Source organism: Nyctereutes procyonoides, unplaced genomic scaffold (genome assembly GCF_905146905.1).
Source record: "Nyctereutes procyonoides isolate TBG_1078 unplaced genomic scaffold, NYPRO_anot_genome, whole genome shotgun sequence".
NCBI lineage: Eukaryota > Metazoa > Chordata > Mammalia > Carnivora > Canidae > Nyctereutes > Nyctereutes procyonoides.
In genome coordinates this window covers 20130994-20147873 of record NW_026575147.1, presented here as the reverse complement: position 1 = coordinate 20147873, position 16880 = coordinate 20130994, and the positions used below count along the sequence as shown (strand labels likewise).

At 39.5% G+C, this 16880-nt stretch overlaps 1 protein-coding gene across 1 annotated transcript in view; it reads left to right on the top strand.

Moving 5' to 3' along the window:
* Positions 1-4397: 4397 nt before the first annotated feature.
* ARNT (aryl hydrocarbon receptor nuclear translocator) overlaps positions 4398-16880 on the top strand; it is a 67618-nt gene continuing 55135 nt past the window's right edge. Inside the window, exon 1 of the mRNA XM_055312313.1 lies at positions 4398-4555. Within this exon, the coding sequence (XP_055168288.1) occupies positions 4531-4555 (25 nt within the window). The 5' untranslated portion in view covers positions 4398-4530. The remainder of the gene's footprint in view (positions 4556-16880) is intronic.

Below are 16880 nucleotides of genomic sequence, written 5' to 3'. Positions count from 1 at the left end.
TTATGCTTACTGGCTGCTATTTTACTATTTTTACAGTTTGTACTAATTTGTTCTATGCTTTATCAGAATCAGGAGGAAAACTCTTTGGCTACCAACTGTTCTCTGAATAAAACAGAAAATAGAGGGACGCCTGGGTGGTTCAGGGGTTGAGCTTCTGCCTTCGGCTGGGCTGGGTGGTGATCCTGGGATCCCAAGTCCCGCATCCGGCTCCCTGCACGGAGCCTGCTTCTCCCTCTGCCTGTGTTTCTGCTTCTCTGTGTCTCAAGAATAACTAAATAAGATCTTTTAAAAATAAATAAATAAATAAAACAGAAAATGTGCTACATTTTGTTTATTGTAGGAATAATGGCTTTTGTACACCTAAAGCTACAACTCCTTCAGTGCTGATCTCAAGATATTTTTTTCAAACTTTCTCAGACATCATCAAATAATAATTATTATTTTTTTAAACATTTATTTTTTTTAAAGATTTATTTATGATAGACACACACAGAGAGAGAGAGGCAGAGACACAGGCGGAGAGAGAAGCAGGCTCCATGCCGGGAGCCCGACGCAGAACTCGATCCCGGGACTCCAGGATCGCACCCTCGGCCAAAGGCAGGTGCCAAATCACTGAGCCACCCAGGGATCCCCAAATAATTATTTTTTAAATGAAAATTTTTCTAAATGAAAATATTCTTCTGTGACTTCAATTATTTTTCTTTTTTACTGTGTCAATAATTTTATTATTTCTCTTAGCGTTCTCCCAACCTACATATAAGCTTTTTACCTTTGAAATACTACAAAAAAATTTTAGTGGAAAGTGTTTCTTCCATTTAGATTCCAATTTGTTGCCTCAGAACTAAGTATAGGTAAAGGTTTTCCATGTATCCTTCCAAAAGTTCTTTTTTCTTGTCTTTATTATGATATATATCAAACTATAGGAATGTGTAAAGTATATGTGTGATTTTTATTTTGTTTTTAAACCAATTTTTATTTATTTTTAATTCTAGTATAATTAACATACAATGTTATTTCAGGTGTACAATATAGTGATTCAACAATTCTTTTTTAAGATTTAAAAAAATTATTTATTTGAGAGAGAGCAAGAGTGAGAGAGAGAGAGAGAGAGAGAGAGAGAGAGAGCAGGAGTAGGGGTAGAGGGAAAAGCAGAGACTCTGCTGATCAGGGAGCCCAAATGGGGCCTCCATCCCAGGACCCTGGGATCATGACCTGAGCTGATACTCAACTGACTGAGCCACCCAGGCACCCTGATTCAATAATTCTATACATTAGTCAGTGATCATCACAGTAAGTTATACTTTTAATCCCCTTCACCTATTTCACTCATTTCCCCCCCACCCCCTCAATAATCTTCCCTCTGGCAACCATCAGTTTGTTCTGTACATTTTAAGAGTGTTTTTGTTTGTCTCTTTTGTTCTTTGCTCATTTGTTTCTTAAATTCCACATATGAGTGAAATTATATGGTATTTGTCTTTAACTGACTTATTTCATTTAGCATTTTACCTCCTAGATCCACTCACGTTGTTGCAAATGGCAAGATTTCAATTTTTTTTTAGTATTCCATTGTATACCATATCTTTATTCATCTATTGATGGACACTTGAGTTGCTTCTATACCTTGGCTGTTATAAATAATCTTGTAGTAAACATAGAGGTGCATATATGTCTTAGAATTAGTGTAGCTTCAATTTTGAATGATAAACCAAATAACAACTTTCTGGGCATTTTTCCTTATGTACTACATATATGCTGTGAAGTGATTCATATTATGTACATCATGGTGTCCACTGTCAGCAAATTCAAGGCTAATATTGCCTTTTCATGTTGTATCCCAGGATTCTTTGTGGTGTTTGATCATGGATTTTTGCTAATGGCTTGTTATTTCTCCAAGCAAAACACTTGTTAACTTTGTAGCTAGTTGTATCACTGAAACAAAATGACTTTTGCCAGGATCCCTGGGTGGTGCAGTGGTTTGGCGGCTGCCTTTGGCCTAGGGCGCGATCCTGGAGGCCTGGAATCGAGTCCCCGAGTCCCACGTTGGGCTCCCGGTGCATGGAGCCTGCTTCTCCCTCTTCCTGTGTCTCTGCCTCTCTCTCTCTCTCTCACTGTGTGCCTATCATAAATAAATAAAGATGAAAAAAAAAAAAACAAACAAAATGACTTTTGCCATTTTTTAACCAGGGATGTAACTTGATCTTTTTTATCCACAAACTCATCCATTTCATAATGGAAAACATTATTTTGCATTCATTCTGGAAAAATAAATTTTATAACGTAATGAGGTTATTGTAATTGGTTCAAAAATGACTTGTAAGTTTTGATGGCTTTTGGAGTCACTATTTGACAATACTTGTAGTGGGCAATGGACAAAAGGATTGTTGGTCCAATAAAATCCAATTTTTAGATAATCATAGTTGTGGTTTCCTTTTTTAAAAAAAGATTTTATTTATTTATTTGAGATAGAGCGAGCGAGAGAGAGAGAGAGAGAGCGAGAGAGAGCAAGCGTACCTGAGTAGGGGGAAAGGCAGAAGGAGAAGAAGCAGGCTCTCCACTGAGCAGACTCAGGGCTTGATCACAAGATTCCCAGGATCATGATCTGCGTTGAAAGCAGACGCAAAACTGGCTGAGCTACTCAAGAGCCCCATAGGTATTCATGATTATACTTTGTATTTACATTTTTATTTATTCATTTATTTATCGCTGCTTGGGTGAACTTATCACATGTAAAGGCACAAAACTCGAGTCCATATCTAAACTGCAGTCTTGTTTAATAGCTACTTTTACTACATAATTTTTTTCATAATTTTGACTTTTTTTTTTTTTTTAATTTATGATAGTCACAGAGAGAGAAAGAGACATAGGCAGAGGGAGTAGCAGGCTCCATGCACCGGGAGCCCGACGTGGGATTCGATCCAGGGTCTCCAGGATCGCGCCCTGGGCCAAAGGCAGGCGACAAACCGCTGCGCCACCCAGGGATCCCTTTTTTTCATAATTTTGAACTGAAATTCTGTACTTGTTAGTTTTTTCATCATTACTTCTTATGTGTCAATGTACTTCTTTAGAGTGGATGCTTTTTCTCTTTTGATGAATTGGAAATACAACACAATAAAATAACAAAGAAAAAATAATTTTAACAATGTAAATAATAATATACAAATTATGTTAAAATACCTCAGCGGAGATAAACTACTGATAAGGAGAGAAATGGATCAATATAATCTTTGTATTACATATGTAATCTATAAGAATGCAGATATACTCAATAGCATAATGGAATTTGTTAAAATTCGAATTAAATTGATATTAAACAATAGGTGAAAGATAAGTAAGGTGGTAGTATATTGTAGTGCTAAAATATGTTCCTAGAGTCAGACTTCTTCAGTTTGCCTTGCACATCATTACTTACTAGCTGGTTATCACTTGCTTAATCTCTTTGCTTCTCTTTCCCTATCTGCAAAATGGAATTAATAATACAATCTACATCATAGTGTTGTGAGAACTAAATGAGTAAACACACAGAGCAGTTTGGATAGTGTCTGGCACGAATGCTTAGTGCTTCCTATTATTAAAAAAATCCGTTCAGTCCTCATCTTATTACTTCCCTACAAAAAAACCATCATTATGTCCCTATCATTGACCAATGGAAGTCATCCCACTCTTAATCAGAATACCTTCTTTATACAATGCCTTTTGTTTTGGCTGTCGGTACCTCTCTCACCAGACCTTAAGCGCCCAGATTGTTTTACACGACCAGTTCCATACCAGGCACTCAAAAATTATTGAGTTTTTTTTTCACCAGGGACAGAGGTCCTTAATAGAGGAAAAAATTCTAGAAAGGATTACAAATCACTGTGTAAAGTTTAAGCATTAGAGCCACTAAAGAGGATTTACGAAACAAATCGTCTGCACAGTTTTCAGCCAGGAAAATCTACCACCTAGGGCAGCCCTGGTGGCGCGGCGGTTTGGCGCTGCCTGCAGCCTGGGGTGTGATCCTGGAGGCCCTGGATCGAGTCCCGCGTCAGGCTTCCTGCATGGAGCCCGTTTCTCCCTCTCCCTGTGTCTATGAATAAATAAATAAAATCTTAAAAAAAAAAAAATCTACCACCTAGCCAAGCTTTTGAGTAAAATGTTTTTCGCCTACGTCACTCGATCACTGACCTCTGACGCACAGGAGGCAGGATTAGAGAGAGACCGCTGGACTTCTTTTTTGCCCGCCCTCCTCCAATGGACTGGCGGGCACATTGGCCAGCCCTGCCTTTTGCATTCTCATTGGTCAGTTCCCCCGAGGAGGCGGGCTGTGAGGGAATGACTCCATCCACTCTTTGGGCGGGGTCCGTCCTCCGGGGGCTGGGGCCGGTCGGGGCGGGGTGTGTGTTACCGCAGCCGCCATCTTTGATTCCGCGGTAGCGGTGGCGGCTGTAGGGAGCCGCGCCTGGGGAGTGGCTCTCCCCTCCCCCTCCCCCTCGGTTCGGTGGCGGCGGCTCCTCCCACTCGGGGGGTGGCGCGACGGCATTGGCATCTACGGCCATGGCGGCGGCTGCTGCTAACCCCGGTAAGTAGACGGAGGACTGGGGCGCCTCTAAAAGGAGGAGGGGCTGAAGGGGTTGGCAGCTGAGGAGACCCAGGGCTGAGCGGCGGTAGTTGGGGCTGAGGGCGCTAAGACTAGCGGAGGTGGCCGACGGGTGGGGGAGGGGAATGGCGGGGGGAGGGGCCGGCCCTAGGGATCTGGGGAGACCAGAGGTGGAGGGAGGGAGTTCGTTGGGGCGAGTTCTGTTGGAGCGGTTCCCTTCGTTGGCTTGGCCTGCCTCCGCTCTCCTGGCGGCATTCTGCTGTGTGATGTGGTCCTTTCAGCTCTGCCCCCTTGAGCTGCTTGATGCACAATAACTGGGAAAATCGTCTCCTTTTACTTTAAAAGTGATTTAGATTTATCAACACTGGACCACATTGCTGTTTAGCTGAGGTGTTGAACTTCCAAACGTTTAGACGTTCACATTTTTAATTTAAATTAAAAAATGTTTGGATATATACCCAGTTTCTCTAGGCTTAACATCCCCGCCCCGGCTATCCTTTGAAACTGGCGTTTCTGTATTAAGTGCCTCCCAGTGTCTTCAGCTGCTGAGGACAAAAGTTTGAGTATCAGTGTTTGGTGTTCAGGGCAGATGTTGCCAACAGCTAGCATTCAGAACCTGAACTTTAAATTTTGTTGGGTGTAGATGGAGGCAGTTCCCATTCTTTTTTTTTTTTTTTTTTTTGAAGATTCTATTTATTCGTGAGAGACACCGAGAGAGAGGCAGACACACAAACAGAGGGAGTACCAGGCTCCCCGCGGGGAACCCTATGTGGAACTCGGTCCCAGGACACCGGGATCACGACCTGAGCTAAAGACGGGCGCTCAACCACTGAGCCACCCAGGTGCCCAAGCAGTTCCCATTCTTTAAGAAAAGTTCGGTTCCATGTCATTTTTCAGTGAGCATCTCTTCAAAAGGGGGAGCGAGAATGTTAAAAAAAATCTAGGCAGTCATGTTTAAGCGATGGAGTGGGGTGTATTGCTGCAGGTCTAGACAGATCAGGTCTCCAAATTCCCAGTCCCAGATCGTTCCACTATGTTACAGTTATTTCTTCCTGGGAAGTATTTCGTTTTAGGGATCCTGGCTTACCTTGCAGACCTTGGCCATTCTCTTGTGAAATAAAATTCTTTTCCGGAAATCTCTATCTTTGATAACCTTAAAAAAGAAGCCAGAAGTTCGGGGTGAATTACTTGAAAATACTGCGGTGAAAGGGATTCACAGTGAAAGGGTGTTCCCACGTTGAAACTGAAGTTGAATTTTTTCCGTGTCCCTCAACTGATTATTATTTTGTGGTACCCAGGTTTTGGTATAGCAGTTAAATCACTATGAAGTTTACTGTCTTTACTACCATGTTTCTGGGAACAGAGCTATTTAAAGAAGTTAATTTGTCACATATCAATATCATATTGTAAAATATTTTAATTTTTTTAGAGGAAAAGTAGATGAAATTAATGGCTAAAACTCTATTGGAGGAAGTGCTGATGATGGAATAAAATTGGAAAGATGCTATTTATTATGGCAAACCTGGCCTTGTATTAAGTAACCTATGTGTTAAAACTAAGGAGTGAATAAATAGGGTTTTAAACCGATAACACATTGCAAAATAGTTATATAATCCTAGTCAAGTTGCAAAGTTTTTCTCTTATTAAGATGTGGCCTGGGTAAACAAGTTTAGTGCATATGTCCGAAGCTTTTTTTCAGCAGTGTGGGTGGGGCTGCTTTATTTTATTTTATTTTTTTTCAACAACAGTGACCAGAATGTCAGCTTCTTGACCACATTTCATTAGCTGATTCATATCAGCTTAAATCTGAAGCAGAAAATGGTATTTATTTGTGTACAATCCTTGCTAGTGAAACATTTGATTTTATTCTATGACAGCCTGCTTCTGCAATTTTTAGATTTCCTTTTTGATGTTGAAAATTCTCATTTCTCTTCCAAATTATTGATACAACAACATTCAACACCTGGTAATTAGAAAATGTATTTTCTTCCATCATTTCTTCTTTTGCTCCTCTATATCAAAAGGAACCAATCATAGGTGTATTGTGGTCTTTAATAGCCTTGTTGAGTTTTGGGAAATGTGGACTACAAATAAAGGGACACAGGATGGAAATGTACTGTGCTCAGTGAAAAGAAGTAAATAAGGGATCCCTGGGTGGCTTGGTGGTTTCGCCCCTGCCTTCAGCCCAGGCCGTGATCTTGGAGACCCGTGATCGAGTCCCACATCAGGCTCTCTCTGCATGGAGCCTGCTTCTCCCTCTGCCTGTGTCTCTGCCTCTCTCTCTCTGTGTGTCTCTCATGAATAAATTTTTAAAAAATCTTAAAAAAAAGTAAATATTTTTGGAGCATCTGAATGGTGCAGTTGGTTGACTCTCAGACTCTTGCTCCGGTCATAATCTCAGGGTCCTGGGATCAAACCCTGAGCAGGCTCTGCCCTCAGGGGAGAGTCTGCTTGAGATTCTCCCTCTCTCTACGGTTCCCCGCATCTGAGCACGTGCTCTTTCTCTGAAATAAATAAATCTAAAAAAAAAAAAAAAAAAAAAGGGAAGGTAAATGGTTTTCAGGTCAGAATTCTTTGTTTCATGGTCAAACATTTCCTTAGATCCATTTTAGGGACTAGAGACATCATACTTATTTCTTTGAGTTTTTTCTACTTTATCTTTTTGCTGGTTAAGATTCCCTGATATGTTAACAGTTACATTGAAATAATAAGTCTAATGTGATAATGGCCTTTTCTCTGCATAAATTGATAATCCCCATGTTCTGTTATTTTTCACTAATTCTACTTACCATTGGCAAGTAATAGTGGGTGGGTAAGTGGTCCATGAAGTATTAGGCTGTCTTTTTTGTTATGAAACACTAACAGTTTTTTTTTTTTAATTTTTATTTATTTATGATAGTCACACACAGGGAGAGAGAGAGAGAGAGGTAGAGACATAGGCAGAGGGAGAAGCAGGCTCCATGCACCAGGAGCCCGACGTGGGATTCAATCCCGGGTCTCCAGGATCGCGCCCTGGGCCAAAGGCAGGCGCCAAACCGCTGCGCCACCCAGGGATCCCAGAAACACTAACAGTTTTGAGGAATACTTTTTAGATTACATGCATGATTTGTAATGCATTGGCTAAGGCACGGATTGGGAAGAGATTAGGTATTTGACTTCCAACTCCATATTCAAAGCAGAAATAAGAATGAATTTGTAGGAGTATAGGTATGTCCTCCCTTGATTCTGGTATTCTTATCTCACCTCTTTTTGTGCTAATAAGTACCACTTATTGTGGCTAGAAAATGTGGCAGAAGGTAAAGGGACACTGTTTAGGTTTGTGAAGCTGACATTTAGGAAAAATTTTTCTTTTCACATAATTTTCACCTATGTAAATTATATTTGGAAAGCATTAGTTAACAACAATATTCTTACTTGTTACCTTTACTCTTTTTAGTTATGGGAAAAATAGGAATTTATGTGGTATAAAATTAAGATATCAAGATGCTTTATTGCAAAAACATTTTTGAAAAGTATATTGAGGGGTGCCTGGGTGGCTTAGTTGGTTGAATGACTGACTTCAGCTCAGGTCATGATCTCAGGATCCTGAGATTGAGCCCCATGTCAGGGTCTTTTTTTTTTTTTTTTTTCCATGTCAGGGTCTTGCTTCTCCCTCTCCCTTTGCCCTTCCCCCTGCTCATGCTCTTTCTCTCTCTCTCTCAGGTAAATAAAATATTTTTTAAAAGGTATATTAAATATAATTTACTAACTCAGTAATTGAAATACAATTAACATTTTGAAAAAGAACGTTGATCTGTGCAAATCTGTGTGCCAATCTGAATCTTCTCTGTTTTCTTAAAAATTAAGAAGTAGATACTTATGCATTATGGGAACTCTAGTTTTCTTATTTTTGTGAAATAGTACTCTCTAATCTTAGTTTTTTGCATAATAGTTCCACCTCTCTACTCAAATAACTCCACTAACAGATGAGAATAATCTGTTGTTTTCTGGATGTTTTATTTTATTTTATTCATAGAGACACACACACAGAGAGAGAGAGAGAGAGAGAGAGAGGCAGAGACACAGGCAGAGGGAGAAGCAGGCTCCATGCAGGAAGCCCGACGCGGGACTCGATCACGGGTCTCCAGGATCACACCCCGGGCTGCAGGCGGCACTAAACCGCTGCGCCACTGGGGCTGCCCTGTTTCCTGGATGTTTTATGAAAGTCTTTTGTGGTTCTTTGTGATAGAAGAATTTCTTCTAAGAAAAGAACAGTAGGTTATTGGTAGCAACATAGTGCCAAGTGGTGGTTGATCTTCAAAAATATTAACAGTCAGGAGACAAACTTTTTTCCTTGATTTTACTTAGGCCATGACATGTGAGTATTTCATTCCAAAACTGGTAAAATTTGAACTTTGTGGAAACAGTTTTTGGAACCATCCTTTTTTTCCTCCTTCAAGTTATTCACTCAAATATTATTTGTTTGTTTGTGTGTTTGTTTGTTAAATGGGGCTTGAACTCAGTGTGGGCCTTGAACTTAGAACCCTGAGATCAAGACCTGAGCTGAGATCAAGGGTCGGATGCTTAGCTGACTGAGCCACCCAGGCACCTCACTATATTTATTTTAAAGGTTTTAATTCCCTGGTTGTACTGTACTATGTAGGGGGTATAAAGCTGATATAATGTATGTATATATTTAATTGTTTTTTTTTAAGATACCATTTTTAAGTAATCTGAACTCAGTGTTGGACTCAAACTCACAACCCCCAGATCAAGAGTCACATACTCTACCAATTGAGCCCAGCAGACACCCCTAGCTGATTTCATTTAGGTGTAACAGTAAAAGAATACATTTAAGGCCTTTCTGAAATGCAAGGCTTGAGCTCACTGGAGTGTATCTGGGCCCATCATCCACCCTAGTGATGGGCCCTGCTTTTAGAGCCATCTATTTTTAAGAATGACTAGATATTTATTAAGTTTCTACTTATGCCAGTTGGCACTTTCCTATTTTGTTGGCTGTTCTGTATGTTAGAAACCATTTCTCACTTTTCACATTAATTCTCTAAACTTTTACATCTCTTCATCTGTTTTTTAAAGTTTTTTCTTTTTTTAGGATTTTGTTTATTTGAGAAAGAGAGAGACAGAGATAGTGAGAGAGAGCAGGGAGGAGAGGGAGAGGCAGGTCCCCGCTAGGCAGGGAGCCCAATGTGGGGCTTGATCCTAGGACCCAGGAATCATGACCTGAGCCAAAGGCAGATACTTAACCAACTGAACCACCCAGGTACCCCCCCCCTTTTTTAAAAATGTTTTATTTTTAAGTAATCTCTGTACCCAACATTGGGCTTACTTAAACATATATACAGTTATTTTAATCAAAATTACACATGCATATATTTAGTTTTACATGATTTCCTACAAAAATTGCAGTCCTCTACTCCCTTCTCTCAGTTTCTTCTCCCCAATAACAACCATTTTTAATCTCTTTTAACTAAATTTTATTTCTGTTTGAATGAAATGTTTGTGTAGTAGAAGACCTGAATCTTCAAATTAAAGGGGAGAGACCAGTGAATGAAAACACACCCATATCAAGGCAAAATATCATGAGATTTCGCATCAGATACAAAGAATATCCTATAAGCTACAGAGAAAAAAATTGGTCAGTTCAGAAGAATCTGTAATCAGATTGATCTTGCTTCTCACTAGTCACACTGGAAAGTAGAAGCCAATGAAGCAATGCCTTCAGAATTCATAGGGAAAATAATTTCCAACTTAGAATTATATATGTAGGCTAACTATCAGAAATATAAGAAAGATATTTCTGTATATCCAAGGGTCTCTCTTAGACACTTTCTTGAGAAGTTAGTAGAGGATGTGTTTTACCAGTAAACCAAGAAAGAGAAAACATGGAATATAGGAGGGGCAGCATAACAAGGGGAGTGAAGCATCCATTTTGCATAGGTTGCCGTTAGTTTCCTTGTTTTCAGTATAGTAGCCTCACTTTCAGCTTTGCCTGGTGTTCCTCAGACCAGGGCAAATAGATAGAAACGAAGGTTTATACTCTCCAGAGAATAAAGCAGTCTTTTGACAGGGGGCAGTAAGGCAGTTTCCCTGCTAGAAAGAACAGGGAAAGTATCTGGAAATCCACCTGCTGCTTACAGAGTGGTTGAATCAATCCTTTTATTTTAGCTTTCATTCACACATCTCTCCCCCCCCCACCCCACCCTGTACCTGGAATCACTAACTCCTAAGACTTTGGGAGATTCTGACATGTAAGTTGGAGTGATTTTCTGCTTTTCCCCTTGCTTAGGATTCAGTTCTTGTGGATCTATCAGGATAATGTAATGGTCTCAGTTTCCAAAAATTTGTTACTCTTTTCTTCCATTTTTTTTTCTTCCATTTTTTCTATCCATGGATTTTAGTCTTGTATAAAATTGTTTTTCTCCTTTATATATATTTTTTGGGGGGAGGAGAGTAAAAGTAGATGTAGGTATTTACCCCATTATTTTTTTTCAGAAGTTGCACAGTTTAAAAGTTTGGAGGTTCTTTTACCTTTTCATCCTACTGTTATATTATGCCTTTATCACCTCATTTTTGGTGAGTCTGATTCATCTCCCTGCTTCTATTGAAATTTTAAATCTGTCAGATTAATCTTTTTTTTTAAGATTTTATTTATTTATTCATGAGAGACAGAGAGAGAGAGAGAGAGAGAGAGAGACAGGCAGAGGGAGAAGCAGGCTCCATGCAGGAAGGCTGATGTGGGACTCGATCCCGGGACTCCAGAATTATGCCCTGGCCGGGAGGCAGGGGTTTAACCGCTGAGCCACCCAGGGTCCCCAGATTAATCTTTTATGTTTTTTTGTTATTCTGACTTAAAGGTGTATTTTGTCTTTCAGTTGCTTGTTGAATCAAGTCTTAAGATTTCATTTTGTCATTCAAGGCCTTCTCACTATTGGGTGACACTTGACATTTTTTTTCTCTCAGATACAGACTCTGCTCTATATAGACCTGACAGCTCTTCACAATTATTTTCATACCTCCTTTTAGGATTTACTTATGCCCTTTGTGTGGAATGTCTTTTTCCTGTCCTTTACCTTTTTTGAGGCCCAGCTTCACTTACCTTTTTATAACTTGCTGGCTGCCTGCCTTGTTTCCTTTACTTTTTCCTTCTTATTGAGCACCTTCTCTGTGCTACAGACTGTGCCACATCTTAATTTAAACCATCTCAGAATCATCTTTTTTTCTCCAAATTCCTCTAACTCATAGATCCTATATGAACCTATTACTGAAAGTGTGAACTTTATTTTTAATGGGAGATTCTGCTTTTTCTTAGGAAAGTTACATGTAATCACTATTTAAATTTTATAGGGCAAAATTGAAAAAGTATTAGCAATACATAAAAAACATTCAATCTTACTATTACAGATAAATGAACATTAAACCAATGATAATAATTTTATACCTAGGAAATTAGCAACAATTTGAAGGATTGCCAGAACTCAGTGCTGGTGTACGTATGGATAATTTGATATGATTAGTGAGGCTCTCAATTGGTAGAGCTTTCTTAGAATGTATTGGGCAAAGTTTTAAATATATTCCCTTACATCCAGGGGATCATTTTCAGAAATTTGTTAGTGTAGGAATACTAGCATTATGCACAAAGATACACATAAAGATACATAAAGATGGTGTTCATTGAAACATTAATTATGATAGTGATAGAATGTCATAAATATATACATTTGTACTGTGAAGTACTATATAACTATTAAAGAGGGTGCTCACTTTGTATTGATGGATATGATACACCTTCCAAATAGATTGTTATAAGGAAAAAAACAGAGTAAATGTAATTTGATCTCTCCCTTTCTTATGTAAAAATTATCAAAAAACCTGTTATATATGGTGTATGGAAAAAGATCTGTAAAAGATTCATATCAAAATGTTAATAACAGTTACCTGTAGGGGAAGGTGGGGATTGGAGTATATGTGTAGAGGATTTTACTTTTGATTGTTTGCTTCAGTATTGTTGAATATTTTTAGAGACTTTTTTTTTTTAGATTTTTTATTTATTTATTCATGACAGACACATATGGAGAGAGAGAGGCAGACACAGGCAGAGGGAGAAACAGGCTCCATGCAGGGAACCTGACGTGGGACTTGATCCCAGATCTCTAGGATCACACCCCGGGCCAAAGGCGGCGCTAAACCACTGAGCCACCGGGGCTGCCCATTTTTAGACTTTTACATTTGGTTTTCTGTATATCCATATTTTAATATATTACTTTTATAATGAAAAAATTAATAGCAAAATCAGTTAACATTTTGGTGGTTGATATATTTTTATAAAGTTACTATTTAAGGAGTATTTACAGTGTGTCAGGTGCTATGCTAAATACTTTTCACATGTAGTATCTAATATAATCTTCTGGAAAGGTTGATGCTATTATTTACCTACATTTTACAGATAAACTCAGACAGAGTAAGTCATACATACAGGTGGTAAGTGGTAACCCTGGGATTGGAATCCAGATTTATCTAATTTTAAAGTTTAAGCTGTGTTCTCTCAAATTTTCAATCTGTGCCACCCTGACACACATTTTTTTTTTAAAAATTGGGATCATGCATTTCCCAGTTATAGAAGTGATATGTGGGATCCCTGGGTGGCGCAGCGGTTTGGCGCCTGCCTTTGGCCCAGGGCGCGATCCTGGAGACCCGGGATCGAATCCCACATCGGGCTCCCGGTGCATGGAGCCTGCTTCTCCCTCTGCCTGTGTCTCTGCCTCTCTCTCTCTCTCTCTCTCTCTCTCTGTGACTATCCTAAGTAAATAAAAATTAAAAAAAAAAAAAAAGTGATATGTGCCTAATGTGTAAAAGACAAGAAAATAAGGATATACAGAAAATCAAATGTAGAAGTCTCTAAATCCCATCCCAGAGATGACCACTGTTAGTTTATTGTATAACATTTGCTCACTCCATTCTAGCCATGATGTCATCCACACTATTTGTAAAACTTAATAAACATGTTCTCACCTCTGGATCTTTACACTCTGTCTAGAATGCATTTCCCCCAGATATCTGCATGCTTTTATTTCTTTATCTTCTTTTATCTCCTCTCTCCTGTTCGTCTCCTTTTACAATGATGTCTTTCCTCACTGTCTAATATTGCCATCCTCCTATCCTTCAACTTTTGTATACTTTTTTTTTTTTTTTTTTTTTTTTTTTTTTTTAGGAGGAGAGAGAGTTTCAAGCTGACTCAATGCTGAGTATGGAGCCCAATGCAGGTCTTGATCTCAGAACCCTGAGGTCATGATGTTAGATGAAATCAGGAGTCAGATGCTTAACCACTTAACCAACTGAACCACCCAAGCGCCCCTAACCATTATAGCCTTGTGATTTGACTTCACCTAGTTTATTTTTCTCCACATTTATCACTGTATAACATATTATTAGTTTGGACTGTATAAAATTTGATTTTGAAATCTGATGTTTATCCATTTTTTTACCTATAAAATGTCACTTTCATATTGTCATCCCAATTTATATTTTAATTATTTTTCTTGTTGACTTTTCTCTCTCCCACTAGCATGTAAAGTTTGTAAAGGTTAGGATCTTTGGCTTTTCTACTTATTGCATTATCTCTAAGATCTGCCATAGTGCCCAGCATATAGTAGGTATGCAAAAAATACTAAATGAATTCTTCCAGGCTTTTGTTTTGCATATAAACTTTAAAAAGGCAAATACTGGGGTGCTTGGGTGGCTCAGTAAGTTAAGCATCTGCCTTTGTCCCAGGTTATGATCCCAGAGTCCTGGGATCGGGTTCCACATTGTGCTCTCTGTTCAGTGGAGAGCATACTTCTCTCTCTCCCTTTGCCCCTCCCCCTTTTGCTCTCTCTCCCTCACACACTCTCAAAGTCTTAAAGAAGGAATAGATTATCTTTAGGGATGCCTGGGTGGCTCAGTGGTTGAGCATCTGCCTTTGGCTTAGGGCGTGATCCTGGGGTCCCAGGATCGAGTTCCATGTTGGACTCCCTGCATGGATCCTGCTTCTCCCTCTGCCTATATCTCTGCCTGCCTCTCTCTGTGTGTGTGTGTGTGTGTGTGTCTCTTATGAATAAATAAATAAAATCTTAAAAAAAATTACATATCTTTACAATATATATATTTTTTCTGTAGCCTATTTTTCCATAATCATACATGGTGGATAACTTTCTGTTTCAATGATACAGATTCATATCAAAATTTTTCTGATATATAAATAGGGTTTTTATTGTGACAAAATACACATAACATAAAATTTGCCGTTTTAACATTTTGTTTTGAAGATTTTATTTATTTGATAGAGAGTGAGCGAGCACAAATGGGGGAGCAGCAGGTAGATAGAGAGGGAGAAGCACGCTCCTCACGGAGCAGGGATCTGGATGCGGGACTTGATCCTAGCACGCTGGGATCATGACCTGAGCTGAAGGCAGACGCTTAACTGACTACCCAGGGACCCCCATTTTAACATTTTTAAGTATACAGTTCAGTAGCCTTAGTATATTCACATTGTTTTGCAGCCATTGCCACCATCCACCTCTAGAATTTTTTTGATCTTGCAAAACTGAAACTTTATACTCAATGAACAATGACTCCCCATTCTCCAAATCCCTCCAGCCCCTGCCACCATTCTATACTGTCTCAATGAATTTCACTATTCTGGGTACCTCATTTAAGTAGAGTCGTATAGTATTTGTCCTTTTGTGACTAGCTTATTTCACTTAGCTAGTATTTTCAAGATTCATCTGTATTGTATCTTATTGCAGAATTCCTTTATTTTTAAAATTTATTCTATTTTTTTAAAGATTTAATTTATTTATTTGAGAGAGAGTGAGTGAGAGAGAACATGAGCAGGGAGGAAGGGGAGAAGCAGGCTGGGATCATGACCTGAGCTGAAAGCAGACGCTCAACCAACTGAGTCATCCAGGCAGCCTCAGAATTCCCTTTTTTTAGAAGGCCAAAATAGTATTCCATTGGATGTATATGCTCCATTTTTTTTTAATCCATTCAGTTGTCAGTAGACACTTGAGTTGTTTCCACCTCTTGGCTATTATGAGTAATGCTGCTATGAACATGGATGTTGTACAAGTAAGTATCTCTTTGAGATTCTGCTTTCAATTCTTTTGAGTGTTTAGCCAGAAGTGTAATTGCTGGATCATAAAATAGTTCTGTTTCTAATTTTTTTTTACAACTCTCCGTACTGTTTTCCGTAGTCGCTGCACCATTTTATATTCCTATCAATAGTGTACAAGAGTTCCAGTTTCCCCATATTCTCACCAATACTTTTTTTTTTAAAGATTATTTATTTGAGATGGAGAGAGATAGCAAGAGAAGCATGAAGTGGGAGGAGATGGGAGAGAAGGAGAAGCAGGCTTCCCCACTGAGCAGGGAGTTGAAGTAGGGCTCCATCCTAGGACCCCTGGGATTGTAACCTGAGCCAGGAACAGATGCTTGACTGACTAAGCCATCCAGGTGCCCCAATGCTTTTTTTTTTTTTTTTAAGATTTTATTTATTTATTTATTCATGAAATATGCAGAGAGAGAGAGAGAGAGAGAGAGAGAGGCAGAGACACAGGCAGAGGGAGAAGCAGGCTCCATGCAGGGAGCCTGATGTGGGACTTGATCCCGGGACTCCAGGATCACGCCCTGGGCCGAAGGCAGGAGCTAAACCGCTGAGCCACCCAAGGATTCCCCCCCCCCTTTTTAAAAGATTTTTATTTGAGAGAGCACAAGCAAAGGGAAGAGGCAGAGAAAGAGAGGGAGAAGCAGGCTCCTCACTGAGTAGGGAGCCCGATATGGGGCTTGATTCCAGGACCCTGGGACCGTAACCCGGGCTGAAGGAATACACTTAACTGAACAAACCATCCAAGCGCCCCAATACTTGTTATTTTTTAATTTAAAAAATTTTTTCTTTATGTCGGTGCCCAATGTGGGAGCAGAGCTCACAACCCTGAGATCAGGAGTCCTATATGCTCTACTGACTGAGCCAGCTTGGCGTGCATTTACTTTTTATCATTTAAAATTTTTTTTTAATTTTTTTTTTTTTTATTCATGATAGTCACAGAGAGAGAGACAGAGAGGCAGAGACACAGACAGAGGGAGAAGCAGGCTCCACGCAGAGAGCCCGATGTGGGATTCGATCCCGGGTCTCCAGGATCGCGCCCCGGGCCAAAGGCAGGCGCCAAACCGCTGCGCCACCCAGGGATCCCCTCATTTAAAATTTAAAAAAAAAAATTAAAAAATTTTTTCCATGGTGGACATCCTGATGGTGGTGAGGTGATATTTCATTGTC